The sequence below is a fragment of the Muntiacus reevesi genome, chromosome 19 (assembly GCF_963930625.1).
Source record: "Muntiacus reevesi chromosome 19, mMunRee1.1, whole genome shotgun sequence".
Lineage (NCBI taxonomy): Eukaryota > Metazoa > Chordata > Mammalia > Artiodactyla > Cervidae > Muntiacus > Muntiacus reevesi.
This window is the reverse complement of record NC_089267.1, coordinates 28,319,151-28,333,534: the sequence shown is the minus strand read 5'-3', so window position 1 is coordinate 28,333,534 and position 14,384 is coordinate 28,319,151. Positions and strand designations below refer to the sequence as shown.

General features: G+C 37.0%; 1 protein-coding gene across 5 annotated transcripts in view; it reads right to left on the bottom strand.

Moving 5' to 3' along the window:
- TBC1D32 (TBC1 domain family member 32) overlaps positions 1–14,384 on the bottom strand; it is a 179,414-nt gene that overhangs the window by 40,579 nt on the left and 124,451 nt on the right. For all 5 annotated transcript variants that reach the window (XM_065911547.1, XM_065911548.1, XM_065911549.1 and 2 more), the window contains one exon: positions 5,557–5,640. In XM_065911547.1, the coding sequence (XP_065767619.1) occupies positions 5,557–5,640 (84 nt within the window). The remainder of the gene's footprint in view (positions 1–5,556; positions 5,641–14,384) is intronic.

Genomic DNA, 14,384 nt, shown 5'->3' with positions numbered 1-14,384 from the left:
TAGATACATGCCCTATTTCCCCCCTCCTTGTGGACAGGGTCATTCATATTATATACCTCTCCTTGCGATTATCTAGCATACTCACAAATATCCTCCATAAAAGTAAGACAGAAAAGAGCATATTTGCTGAATATCCAAAGAAAGCATAATGGACATTTAACTGTACATAATAAATTTAAAAATATTTTAATAATCAAATGGTGAAACAATGCAAAATTCCCTGATATTTTCCCAAAATTTTGTTTAACATAAAGAGAAAAAGATAAAATTGAAATATTTACCACCCTGAAAGGATTACTTAATTTATCATTTCAAAAAAGCTATTATAGAAGGAAAAATCTCCAATACGTTCCAGGAAAATGAGCTGACAAACAGTTAACGTCTGTTAGGACTTGGAAAGGCACCTGTGTGGAGTTACAAACTGCAAGTGCGCAGAACTTTTATCTGTTTGTTCTCTCCTCTTTCTTTAAGGGGATAAACAGTCAAACTAATTTGATTTTTCCAGATTTGCAAATTTTATAATGGATTGAAATCCTGAGGGAGCTAACAACAGATGGATGACTGTGTTATTCTAATTTCAGCTACCTTAGGGTTTAGCAAGCTGTCATTTTTAAAAAGCCAATCAATTTCTCATTTCAAGAAACATGAAAAAACACTAAATATATCTATCCAGCGTCTGCTTTGAAATATCTTTTATATCAAAACATGGTTTTTGTTTACTTAAAGTAAATAGAGTAAAATTTTGTAATTGCAAACTATTGTTTCACTAGCCAAAAAATTAATGATAAAGAATGAGGATATCTAAAGCCATGAGAAGAAAGCAATACTAGCAACAAGCTTAGCACATATCATAATAATAAATAGTAATCAATCAACAGGAAGCCACTTTATTTTCATTCATTCTCTAAAATACCAGTGGATAGTTGTTTACCTGGAGCCTTTTAAGAATTTAAATTCACATTCAGGGTTTATCTGCCTAGATAATAGGCTTCGCCAGTGGCTCAATGGTAAAGAATCTGCCTGCAATGCAGGAGACACAGGAGACGTGGGTTCAGTCCCTGGGTGGGGAAGATCCCCTGGAGCAGGAAATGGCAACCCACTCCAGTATTCTTGCCTGGGAAATCTCATGGACAGAGGAGCCTGGCGGGCTACAGTCCATAGGGTCACAGAGAGTTGCACACAACTTAGTGACTAAACAACAACAACTGCCTAGATAATACATTCAGTAAAGCCAACATCTGAGATCTCCCTCATCATAATTTAGAAATATAACAGAGGATAGTAAATGCTTGCACACTGAGCAATCAGCCTTGTTGAATATTTAGATAACATACACAACATAATGTTAATTTTAGATTATCTACAGAACATATAACCCAAAAGAACAATGTACCAAAGAGAGCTGTAGAATTTGAAGATTATCATACTGAAGATAGCTCCTCTGGCCATTCAAATTTCCATGATTACCACTTGTTACTTATTTCCTCTCTTACAGACTTGATCTTTAATCCCTGTATGTTTCTCATATACTTTTTCAGGTTTGTTTATAAAGTTGTAATTTCTTCACAGATGCTTTTCTTCAAAATTTTCTTCATTAGTCCTATTTTCTTCCCTCTGAATCTCAGTTTCCCGGTTTTTAAATGTGATGATTATACACCTGCTCTCAGAGAGTACAGCTGACCTTTGAACAATGCAAGGGTTAGGGCGCCAATCCCATACAGCAGGTAAAAATTCAAGTATAACTTTACAACTGGTCTTCCATATCCTCAGCTCTACATCCATGGATTCAGCAAACCATGGATTTGGTGGTACTCTAGTAGGTATTTATTGGGAAAAAAAAATCTGCATGCTGAACCTCCACAGTTCAAAATCATGTTGTTTAAGAGTAGTTAGAGGGTTGAACAATATAATGCACATCAGATGTCTCAGTGCATTACTTCATTCACAAGCAGGAATCAAGTTATCAATTCTCTTCATCTACCTTAATTTCTGTTTTATTCTACCTTGTGTTTTCCTCTAATTTCTTTGCTTTCATTTTCTTATGATCACTTTTATCCATTTCCCAAATTTGCATTAGATGTCACTATGATTTAATTAGGTGTATGTGTATTTGTAAATCCCAACAGATTTAGAATTGTTATACAGATGTACTGTGAGAACATAGATGTTATGTAACGGTATGTATAATTAATCTAACAAAATATCTCAAAAGCTATATTAAAGAGACATTTGAGACTAATGAAATCATTTAAATTAGCCATATGTGTGTTCAGTTGTTCAGCTGTGTCCAGCTCTTTGTGACCCCATGGACCCACCAGGCTCCTCTGAGCATGAAATGTCCCAGGCAAGAATACTGGAGTGGGTTGCCATTTCCTTCTCCGGGGATCTCTCCAACCCAGGGAGCAAACCCGGGTCTCCTGCACTGCAGGCGGCTTCTTTACTAACTGGGCCACCAGGGAAGCACATGTGACAAACATCAGATTGGTAGTTTAAGAGGCACGCTACAGGAGCACAGAGGAGGGACTTGCGATTGGGAGTAAGAGGGAAGGTGACATTCTAGCTGCAGCTTTACAGCACTTGGCATTATCACACGGGGGTCATGAGGAAGAAAGCTTATCCAGAACGAACACTAGGAGCACAACAGGTTCAATGATACCAATGCACAGGATGTGTTTGGGCAGTGATGAATAATAGAGTTAAAAAAAATAAGTAACCCAGACTGAGAATATATCTTTAAAATTTTCTTTCTTTCTATGGAGATTTGAAACATTATGTCTAACTTGAATAAATGCATATTTGAAGGATGGTTTCTTCAGCAAACAGAAAAATCATGTTACTTTTATGAGGAAGAGGGGCAATATCCTATGATGATCTATTACTGTGAATCTAGGCTACCTCTCTGCTTTCTTCACAGTGTTTTCACTTACTGGATATTCACCTTTGGGAAATTTCAGTTCTTATCCCTACCTCAACCTTTACATAGTTACTAAATTAATTATCCTAAGGTACAGATGAATCAAGTAAAGCTTCTGGTCCAAAATCTTATACGTTTTCATTTTTAATAGGCAATAGAGTAAATCAAATTCATTGATACAGTATACAAAGCGCTTATCCTTCATTCCATTCTTTATTTGTAAAACAATTACTGACATTGTTACTCTAGGTGCAGAGGACAAGACCAGTAAGACATGGAAGCTACCCTACAGGAGTGCGCTGCCACATGAAGAGTCAGACATTAAGTTAGAATATGAGAAAAAACAGGACAAAGAGATGTATATTAGCTTTATACAGTAAGCTGAAGATTTAGTAATTTTTATTTTCAACCCGTACCTTCCCCCTAAATTCCACATTCAAACAGCCAACATGTACAGAGCACGTCTACTTAAATGTGTAACAAGTATTCAAAATATAACAAAAAGCAAGCTCCTAGTCTCCTCTCTGAACCTCATTCTTCACACATTCTTCTCTATCTCAGTGTTTGATAATCCACCCTTCCAGTGGCTCAGAGCAATAACTTAGGTCTTTGACTCCTCTCTTTCTCACCCTATCTTCAGTCTGTTAGCCTATTCTGTTGGTCCTATTTTCAAAATATACCTAGAATCCGTGTGTGTGTTTGTGGGTGTGTGTGTGTTAGTCACTCAGTCGTGTCTGACTTTTTGCAACCCCAAGGACTATAGCCCACCAGACTCCTCTGTCCATGGGATTCTCCAGGCAAGTAAACTGGAGTGGGTTGCCATTTCCTTCTCCAGAGGATCTTCCTGATCCAGGGATCGAACTTGGGTCTCCTACATTGCAGGTGTACTGTATGCTTTACCGTCTGAGCTAGAATCCAAGTACTTCTGACCAGCTCCACTGACATCCTCATCCAAGCCATTGCCAATTCTCATCATTATCTTTTCAATAGCCTCCTAACTCATCTTCCTTGTTCTTCAGTCTTTTCCCAATACAGCAGGCACAGTGATATTTTAAAAATGTAAACCTGAGGATGTCACTCCTATGTTCAAGATTCTGCAATAACTTTAAAATTCCTCTATCAGGGTTTCCCCAGAAGTCCAGTGGTCAAGACTGTGTGCTTTCATTGCCGAGGATGCAGATTCAATGTCTGGTCAGGGAACTAAGATCCCACAAGTCATGCAGTGTGCCCCCATCTGCCCCTCACTCCCATATCATCCTCTCCTAACTTCAACACCAAAAATTCTCCCCTGTACTCTTTTTGAGCTATACCAGTCTCCTTCCTAGTCAATTGCTAGAATTTTCTTCCTCTGAAAACATTCATATATCTTGCTGCCAACTACTGCTGGCCCAAACACTATTTAACATTGGAACCCCCAGCAGCCACCAGCTCTCCCTAGATCCCTTCCCTGTTGTGTATTTCTCACTTACCACCATAACACTTGACATGCTGGATATTTTACTTATCTACTGTCTATCTTCTAATAAAAAGGTAAACTCTATCAAGGCAAGACTTTTTTTCTCTCTTTTGTTCAGATATGTCCAAGTGCTTTGAGCAATTCTATTATATAGTAGAGGAAAATATCAATTTGCTGAATAAATGAATGTGTATCTGGAAAAGAGAGGGTGAGGCTGGCAATGCTGCTAATAGTTTAGTGTTCCTGAAAAACAAATGAGGCATGGAGAAAAGAGGATGATGCTAGAGAAGAAAGAAGAAGAGTAACCTAAGGCCTTGGGTGTCATGATAAGAATCTTTAACTGTATGCAGTGGTCACTGGTAAACTTCTAAAAGGTAGAGGGAGGAATGAACAGGTCAGATTTACACTTCATATGTATGTCATTCTGAAAGCAACGTAAAGAATACTTCTGAATAAAAAAATGAGATTCCAATTAGAAAAATGAGGTAAAGACAATGTTGCAATAACCAACCAAGAAGTAACAGTGGTTTAAACTAACATAAAGAGGAGGATAGATAGAGGTAAGGGGACAAATTTGAAATATATTAAGAACATAGAATATGGTTTGCTGACTAGGTGGGAACCTGGTTTAGATGGACAGATGATTGCACTGCCCGCCACAATAGTGTAAGTGGAGGAAGTATCTCAATGAGGTATGATAAAGTAATGCTCTTGTTGGACATTTTGAGCCTGAGGGTTCTTTAGTACATTCAGGTGATGTTTACCTATCAAGCATCTGGAAATATGAAAATGAAGCTTACAGATATTTGAGTAGAAGAGATAAACTTAGAATTCATCAATATATAAGGTATGCAAAATAAAACAGCACAAACAGATGAGATCACTAGGAGACAGTGGATAAAACCTGAAGAATGGAAGATACCTCCATAAGGAAAAACAAATTTCAATGGGTAAATAGAAAAAAGAAAAAAAGAGTTAACAACTACAAAAAAGCTAGAAAGTAACTAGGAAAGCCAGACATTTGCACAGAAGAGACCAGGAGATATCTGGAATGTATGCAACACAAAGTGAGGGATTTTAAGGATGGAAAACCTTGTGTATGTTTGCATCTAATCACACTTTTCTATGAAACATTATCTATTTGCATACCAAGCACTTTCCAAAATTCAAAATGTTTAAATTGTACCTGTATATTCCACTGAAGGGAAGTAGCATTCAGATGGGCTTTCAGAAAGATGAAGTACAAATTTTTCAAGTAATTCTACTAAAGCTGTAATAAACAAGAGAATAATTAGGATATTAAAGGTCAAGAATCATACATGATACTGTATCTCTAAATCACAGACCAGTAGCTAAAAGTCATTAGAACTTCTTCAAGTTGTGCTCTTGAGGAAGGCCAATTCAAAACATATCGTTTTAATATTCACAACAATCTTTCCAATGTAAATTAAATTTTAAATAGCTTCACTGCAAACGTATTCAATGTGAAACTGGAAAAGAACCATCTGTTATCTTTAGATCCTCTAAGGATTACTTCAGAATTTTCTCATTGACTTCAATTCAGAAAAAAAATTATCACAAATTAGGCTATAATATCTTTCCATCATTATTCACACATGCAGAAAAAACATCACATGAACTTCAAGACCAGAATCAATGCATAGCTCACATCCCTTTCAAAAGCATGTTTTATATGTTTTATATACTTGACAACAGACGGTATCTGTTCAGGGTAAACAGATCAAAGGTAAGACAGGCAGGAGTTGGAAAGAGGGAGGGATGAACAGGCAGAGCAGAGAATTTCTAGGGCAGTGAAACTCTTTCGTAAGACCCTACAGTGGTGGATACACGTCATCATTATGACATTTGTCAAAATTCATAGAATGTGAAACATCAAGAGTGAACCCTAATGTAAACTGTGGATTCTTGATGACAATGACATGTCAATGCAGTCTCATCAGTTGTAACAAGTATACCACTCTGGTATGAGATGCTGTTAGTTGGGGAGGTTTTAAATGTGTAAGGAGAGACTATGCGAGAACTTTCTATATTTCCTGCTTGATTTTGCTGTGAATCTAAAACTACTCTAAAAGTTTATTAATTTAAAGAAAAGCTGAAAAAAAGATGCCTGTCAATTTAACAGTATATAAATATTTGCATATACTACCACCAAAATGGATATAACCAAGTGAATATAATTAATATGCAATTTAGAATTATTTTTGCTGGAAATAAATATATCTGAAGAATAACTGATATGCTTATAATTAGGGCAAGTAAGTTTTAGTCACTTTTTAAATTTGTGCCCTGGTTATATTCAGGATATTGACTGTGACACATATTAACTGAATGCACCCTTTTTCACATCCATGAGCATTTTAAAGATATAATTTATGAGGAAAAGTTAGTTCAACATGTCAGAAATGTAAAGTCAAAAAGGGATAACATGTGCTTTGCAACAACTACAGTTCTAACAAGCTACATCTCATGATACAGCTTAAGCAACATCTCTAGATAAAAACGAATTTTTTTTAATTTGTGGAACTGTTCATATTGATTTCAAGCTGAAATATTTAAATATTTAAACGTATGAAAATGCAATAGTTAAGGATCAGAAAGAACACTGGTATTGTAGATTATTTATAGATTAGTTCTATCTTCACACACACAAGCACAAATACTCCCACTTTTGGAGAAATCTTTCAAGTGGTTTATTTTCTAGGAATCTATATGTAAACAATAGCCCTTTAGTTAAAGCTTTCAACTTCTATGTGTTTGTTTACAAGTCACAAAATGCTGTCTCTTGAGATTATAATTTTTCAGAAATCAGGTTAAGAGAAGAGGTGTGTAACTGCTAGCATGAGGAAAGCAATGAACAGGATCAGGTTCAGCCATCAGACAGACAGAAATATGTCAGTGAAGAGAAAACACACATCTGTGAAGGTGCTAAAACACTAAAGCATTTGAAACTTGAGACACCAGACTAACTGCAGACTTTACAATGTATACTACTTTCCAGCAAGTAGTGATCCTGAAATATGAAATTATGCTATTAGATCATAATATATTGGAGGCTTATAAAGTAATTTATGCATCCTATATAAAGATGACATCACTGAATCAACCAGAGAAAGTTCATAGTTTCTACTTATTCCAATATATTTGTTTTGCCCAGCAATCCAAACAGCACTATGTACTTTCAAATATTTTGAGCGATAAACTACAGCCATGAACAATGTTAAAAACTAATTCATATGTGGTAGTTAAACCCATAGTTACAATTTATTGGTACCATCTCTCTAACAACAACAACACTGCATAATTACTAACATGGCTATCTCAGTATAACTCACTACATGTCAGTTCACTAAAAACTCCATTATCTGTAACTCCAGGAAATTAATTCACATAAAACATTTCTTAACTTTAAGAGTAAATTAACTCCAGGATATTGCTATTGAGAAAGTAAACTGCTGAATATTGTTTTAGGTGGATTTTTATTTTGAATGACAGACTTGGAATCTCTATAAAGGATTTTAAATTAAAAACCGTCGCCTTTTAATTATACTCAGTCCCTAGGGTTGGACTATGACATCAGTAGACTATAAAACCAAAGTTTATGATATTTATATGATAAAAGAGGACCTGGCTTTTACTGCTGAGGAAAAATCAAAGGCAGATTGTTCAGGGATAAGTGTTTTTTCCCTTGGCATTGTCATCACAACAGCAGCCGGTTCCAAAAAATTCAGTGTTCGTAAATATGCATGGTTTCTCAGGATTCACTCTCTAATTCTTTTATCTTTTATCACTGCTGGCACATCCTCAGATCACAAGAAAATCACACTATGTGCTCAGTTTTTTCCTGATCGTTATCCTGCATACAAACACCAGATGTTTGTTCCTTGAACACTTGCTTATTCAGAATATACCACACCTTTCATGTGTGAAACAAATACATGCATGGAGGGAAAGTAGAGTCTGTGGACTCATTACCACTGGGTGATGGTGAAAGTCCTGACTCTCTGCTGAGGTCTCCCCTGACACCATCCTGTCCAGGAGAGGCAGGGTGTCTCATAACTGGCACGTGAGAACAGAAGCCCCGCCTGCAGCCAAGTCTTATTTGCAAGACTTCTACAGTGGTGTTTGGCTGGGTTAAAGTGCTCACTTTCTGCAAGTTTTGTCTTGGTAAGTTGCCTTTATCCTGGTCCTTTGGTTAGAGGGAGCAGGCACTTATTGCCCAGGAGCCCTCATTTTTTTCCTTGCATCCACTGACATTCTTCATCACTCAGCCTAGGATATTTGAGGCAAAAACAAAACCCAAGAAATGTCATCTTTGTTCCTTGGATCCCAAGGTCCCCAGTTTGTCTTTTCAATCCAGAGTCACATATAAAACATAAGATGATGTTCACAAATCTCAGATGTACATAGTAGGAGAGAAAAGGGAAAGATCATCTACTCCATCTTTTAAAAGTAGATATCATCTCTTTTCTTTTTCATTATGAATATTTAGACCCCTTACAGGCTGGATGTAAGTTCTGCCATATAAATTAGACCACCAGACACAATTTTTAAAAAATCCTCAGCCTATTTCAAATCATTCTTTATTCTTACATTATTCACCATTAATACTGAATCTTAGAGAATTATCTGATGTATCAAGTACAGCTGCTTTACAGCCATAAGTAGATATAAGACAGGTCAATTTCAAGTCCAGGTAAGTAAGTAAGTAAGTGAAGTCGATCAGTCGTGTCCAACTCTTTGCAACCCCATGGACTGTAGCCTACCAGGCTCCTCCATCCATGGAATTTTCCAGGCAAGAGTAATAGAGTGGGTTGCCATTTCCTTCTCCAGGGGATCTTCCCAACCCAGGGTTTGAACCCGGGTCTCCCACATTGCAGGCAGATGTTTTACCATCTGAGCCACCAGGGAAGCCCTTAAGTCTATAGTTACGTAGCAATTATGAGTATTGAGTATACCAGTGCAGCTGAAGTTCAGGATTCCGAAGGTGATAGATTAGAAATTGTGCTGAATTCCTCTTCCCTTTGATTAATTATGCCAATAAGACAGTCTATGAAAAAAGGAGCTTTGGTAACAGAATCCCATGATGGGTAGATACCACTGGAAGAATACAATTAAGGCTAGCCCAGTAACGATATATGATGGTGCTGACAGCGTTAAGTGAGTGGAAAAAAACAGAATTGATGCTTTTGTCACTTTAGGGGCCATTAGTGATCCTCCTTTCAGGTCTCAGGCTTTCATCATAGCACCTCTTATGCTTTCTTTGGTGCCTTAATGTTTCTCTTTCTGCTTAGAGCAGTCTGTACTTACCTGTATGTTTCTCATTTTTTTAAGCTGATTTACTAGCACTTTGATATTATCAGATAACCTAAATTATTAAAGATTTTTGTCTCTTTCCTGTATATTTGAAATCATAACTGGCTGGGACAAAGGAAAGTGTTATAGGAATCCGATCCAGAGACAAATGAGTAGACTTTAAAATTACTTTGTCTAAGTACATTTATTGACATGGAAAATTCTATACAATATTATATTGAGACAAATGACAAAAGAAAATAGTATGCTAGGTATTAACTCTTTGGGGCTAAGAATAATTTAATGATAATCTTATCCTGCAGAGATTATAAGGCAAATTTTAGTTTCTTCATTTTGCTTATAATTTCTAATTTTCCTAGAATGATTATATAGTTCACAAAATAATTTAGTTGCTAAAAGGTTAATACCAGAATCAAAGTAGCAACTGAGGATATGGACGAGAAAGAACAGATTTTAAAAATTTAGGAATAAATCCTATAAGACATGGCAACCAAATACAAGAAAGTCAGGAGATGAAAGAAAAAGGTAAGTCAAGAAGAACTAGATTGTTCCCTTCAATTACTGTACTAGGTACAGTCTAGTGATTACAGGCAGAAAAAAATGCAAGAAGATGAACATATTTTAATACTTTCCATGGCATCTCATATGGATAAAATCTAAATGGCAGGACAAAATGAGAATACTAGATTAAATGCTCAGAGGAAAATTTTTTAGAAAGTATATCAGTTCAGTTCAGTTCAGTCGCTCAGTTGTGTCCAACTCTTTCCAACCCCATGAACCAGGCATGCCAGGCCTCCCTGTCCATCACCAACTCCCGGAGTTCACCCAAAGTCATGTCCAAAGAGTCGGTGATACCATCCAACCATCTCATCCTCTGTCGTCCTCTTCTCCTCCTGCCCTCAATCTTTCCCAGCATCAGGGTCTTTTCCAATGAGTCAGCTCTTTGTATCAGGTGGCCAAAGTATTGGAATTTCAGCTTCAGCATCAGTCCTTCCAATGAATATTCAGGACTGATCTTCTTTAGGATGGACTGGTTGGATCTCCTTGCAGTCCAAGGGACTCTCAAGAGTCTTCTCCAACACCACAGTTCAAAAGCATCAGTTCTTCAGCGCTCAGTTTTCTTTATAGTACAACTCTCACATCCACACATGACTACTGGAAAAACCATAGCTTTGACTAGATGGACCTTTGTTGGCAAAGTAATGTCTCTGCTTTTTAATACGCTGTCTAGGTTGGTCATAGCTTTTTTTCCAAGGAGCAAGCGTCTTTTAATTTCATGGCTGCAGTCACCATCTACAGTGATTCTGGAGCCCCCCAAATAATGTCGGTCACTGTTTCCATTGTTTCCCCATCTATTTGCCATGAAGTGATGGGACCAGATGCCATGATCTTAGTTTTCTGAATGTTGAGCTTTAAGCCAGCTTTTTCACTCTCCTCTTTAACTTTCATCAAGAGGTTCTTTTAGTTCTTTGCTTTCTGCCATAAGGATGGTGTCATCTGCATATCTGAGGTAATTGATAGTTCTCCTGGCAATCTTGATTCTAGTTTGTGCTTCATCCAGCCCAGCGTTTCTTATGATGCACTCTGTATGTAAGTTAAACAAGCAGGGTGACAATAATACAGCCTTGATGTACTCCTTTCCCGATTTGGAATCAGTCTGTTTTTCCATGTCCAGTTCTAAATGTTGCTTTCTCATCTGCATATAGATTTCTTAGTTTCCCCCTCGGTCAGTCTCTCCCATCAGGAAGCTTCCATAAGCCTCTTATCATTCTCCATTAGAGGGCAGACAGAATGAAAACCACAATCACAGAAAACTAACCAATCTGATCACATGGACCACGGCCTTGTCTAACTCAATGAAACTATGAGTCATGACATATAGGGCCATCCCAGAGGGGCCGGTCATGGTGGAGAGTTTTGACAAACATGGCCCACTGGAGAAGGGAATGGCAAACCACTTCAGTACTCTTGCCTTGAGAATCCCATGAACAGTATGAAAAGGCAAAAAGATAGGACACTAAAAGTGTCCTCAGGTTGGTAGGTGCCCAATATGCTACTGGAGATTAGTGGAGAAATAACTCCAGAAAGAATGAAGAGATAGAGCCAAAGCAAAAGCAACACCCAGTTGTGGATGTGACTGGTGATGGAAGTAAAGTACGATGCTGTAAAGAGCAATATTGCACAGGAACCTAGAATGTTAAGGCATTCCAGGTTAACATGTTAACATGTTAATGTTAATCTAAGGTACATTTTTGCTCAAATTCTGCTCTCAGTGCTATTCTCCCCACTAAAAGGAACCAGAATTCCTTGAACTACATTTAGGAGCCAGGAACATGAGTCCAGATGACCTCACTGCTGTTATGCCAGGATTCTTTCAGAGAAAAACAGAAAAAAATAAAGCAAAATTTAAAGGACAAAGAGGGCATCTTAAACAAAAACTCTTAAAAGTCCAAGTAGTAATACTTTGCACATTTGAAGTATAGAGTTAGACAAAATGTATTGCAGTTATAAAGCATATCAGCTTCCAATACTGTCTATAAGACATGTTATATATGTTATTTAGTGGCCAACTCAAATTAAATGAATTCTACATTGTATGCGTGTGTGTGCTTGTCATTTGACTCTTTGCAAACCAATGGACTGCAGCTGGCCAGGCTCCTCTGTCCCGGGATTCTCCGGGTAAGAATACTGGAGTGGGTTGCCATGCCCTTCTCCAGGTAATCTTCCCAACCTAGGGATCGAACTCATGACTCTTATGTTTCCTACATGGCAAGTAGTTCTTTACCACTAGCACCACCTGGGAATCCATATTATCAACACTGGAAAACAAAAACAGGAAGAATATACCTGGAACATACTTAATTGTATAATTATTAGATCACAAAAGACTAGTGGGAAATAAGGATTAGAAGATAATGTGAAAAACAGAAACATTTTTATAGGGAAATTACTCTAGGAAGATACAAGAGTAAAAAAAAATTAAACACTCAATTGATGATGGAATCTAATGTTTAGAGTGAATAAACAACAACGGCTAGTGTAATAAACTCAGCAGAAACTAGAAGTCTATCAGAACTACAGGAGCCTTCCTGACAAAAAGAAGAAAAAATAGAACTGTGGAATGATTTATATTTTAACAAAGAAAAAGAGGCAGTCCATGAATACATTTTGAAATTCAACCGAATGGAATAGAGTGTCTACCTACGTTCTCTCCTGAAGTTGAATGAAATAAACACATGAAAATGAATGAAATTTATAGAAATTCAGAGAACATGTTCTAATTAGTTCCACGTCAGGAAAAAGGTCTGGGATATAACTGAGGGTGGGGTAGAAGGTACACATAGAACAAAAATAAGGTTATGAAAAAGAAAAATGTGACTTACGTTTTAAAAAATTAACTTCAGCCTGTGGGTCTTAGGTCATATAATATATTGCTTCTGCCAATGGTTCATTACAAGTAAGTGCAGGAATATCATGCAAGTGCATATCTACATGGTCTCATTTATTCTTATAAGCTGAAAACCTGGAAAGAAAACTCTGGAAACACCAGGAGCCCAAGCCGGAGAAAGCTGGAATATCTCTCTCCTGATAGCTGTCTAGTGGCCTGAGTTTAAATCAATTTGGAAAGACTACTTATAGATTGCTCTCTCCTTCCTTATCATCACCTACAAAAGGAGAGTAGCTGCCCATAGCAGGGAGCAGGACAGGGAGTCAACAGTAGGTTCTCATTAAATTCTTGTTAACTGAATCTCCTTTGTCTACCTCCTTTTGGATTCAGAGTATATAATTTATAGAGAATTTAAGACATCCATTCACTCATTATCATAATTATGAAAAATATTAATGGAGGTACATGGTATTCATTGTGCACTGCAGGGTTTTTTATAGAGATTTGAGGGAGAAACTGCAGCATAAGTAATGGTAATTCAAAAACCTTTGGTTCTTGATAACTGTAGATTGCTTATATTTAAAACCCAAATTGAATCAGATTATAGTCATTCTGTACATGTGCATGAACATAGACAAATAAGTAAGCGTGTTTGCTTTACAAAAGCATGTATTTGGTGTTTCTCCCTTGAGCTTACCCCCTAAACTAGTTCAACTTTTAGCTTATAAAAAGAAAACCATGCCATGAGATTGGAGATATTAAAAATATTTTTCATCTTCTATCTCATCAGTATTACGCTCACCTCGGTTTATTTAATAAATGCTTACCTCCCATGCACAAAACATTAGGTGCTAATGAGAAAGTGTAAAGAGTTACTACGGTACACTAATACTGGTTTCGGTGTCAGATTGTTGGGTTAAGTTCTTGGATCTAACACTGTGGACTGAGCTCATTGCTATGAAGAGTAACTGAATTTTGTGTAACCAACTAGACCTTGCTGGGCAGAGAGGTTAAGATCTATTTTTAAAAGTAGCTCACAATCTAATTATGGACACAGTATCAGAGTAATGTATAACCAAGACCAAGACTTGTGGGAAGTGCCTGCCCCAAGATTCCAAACAGAACATGGTTTTAATGATAATGCTCTGCTCCTTTATCCTGTTTCAGAGTTGTGAATAGAACTGAAGAGGTGATTTCTCTTTTGTCTTATCACTATCCCTGTAAGAAAGAAACTCTTAGTTTCTTACACCTTTAGTTATTGTGTTTAAATAATATGCCAAGCTGCTATTTTC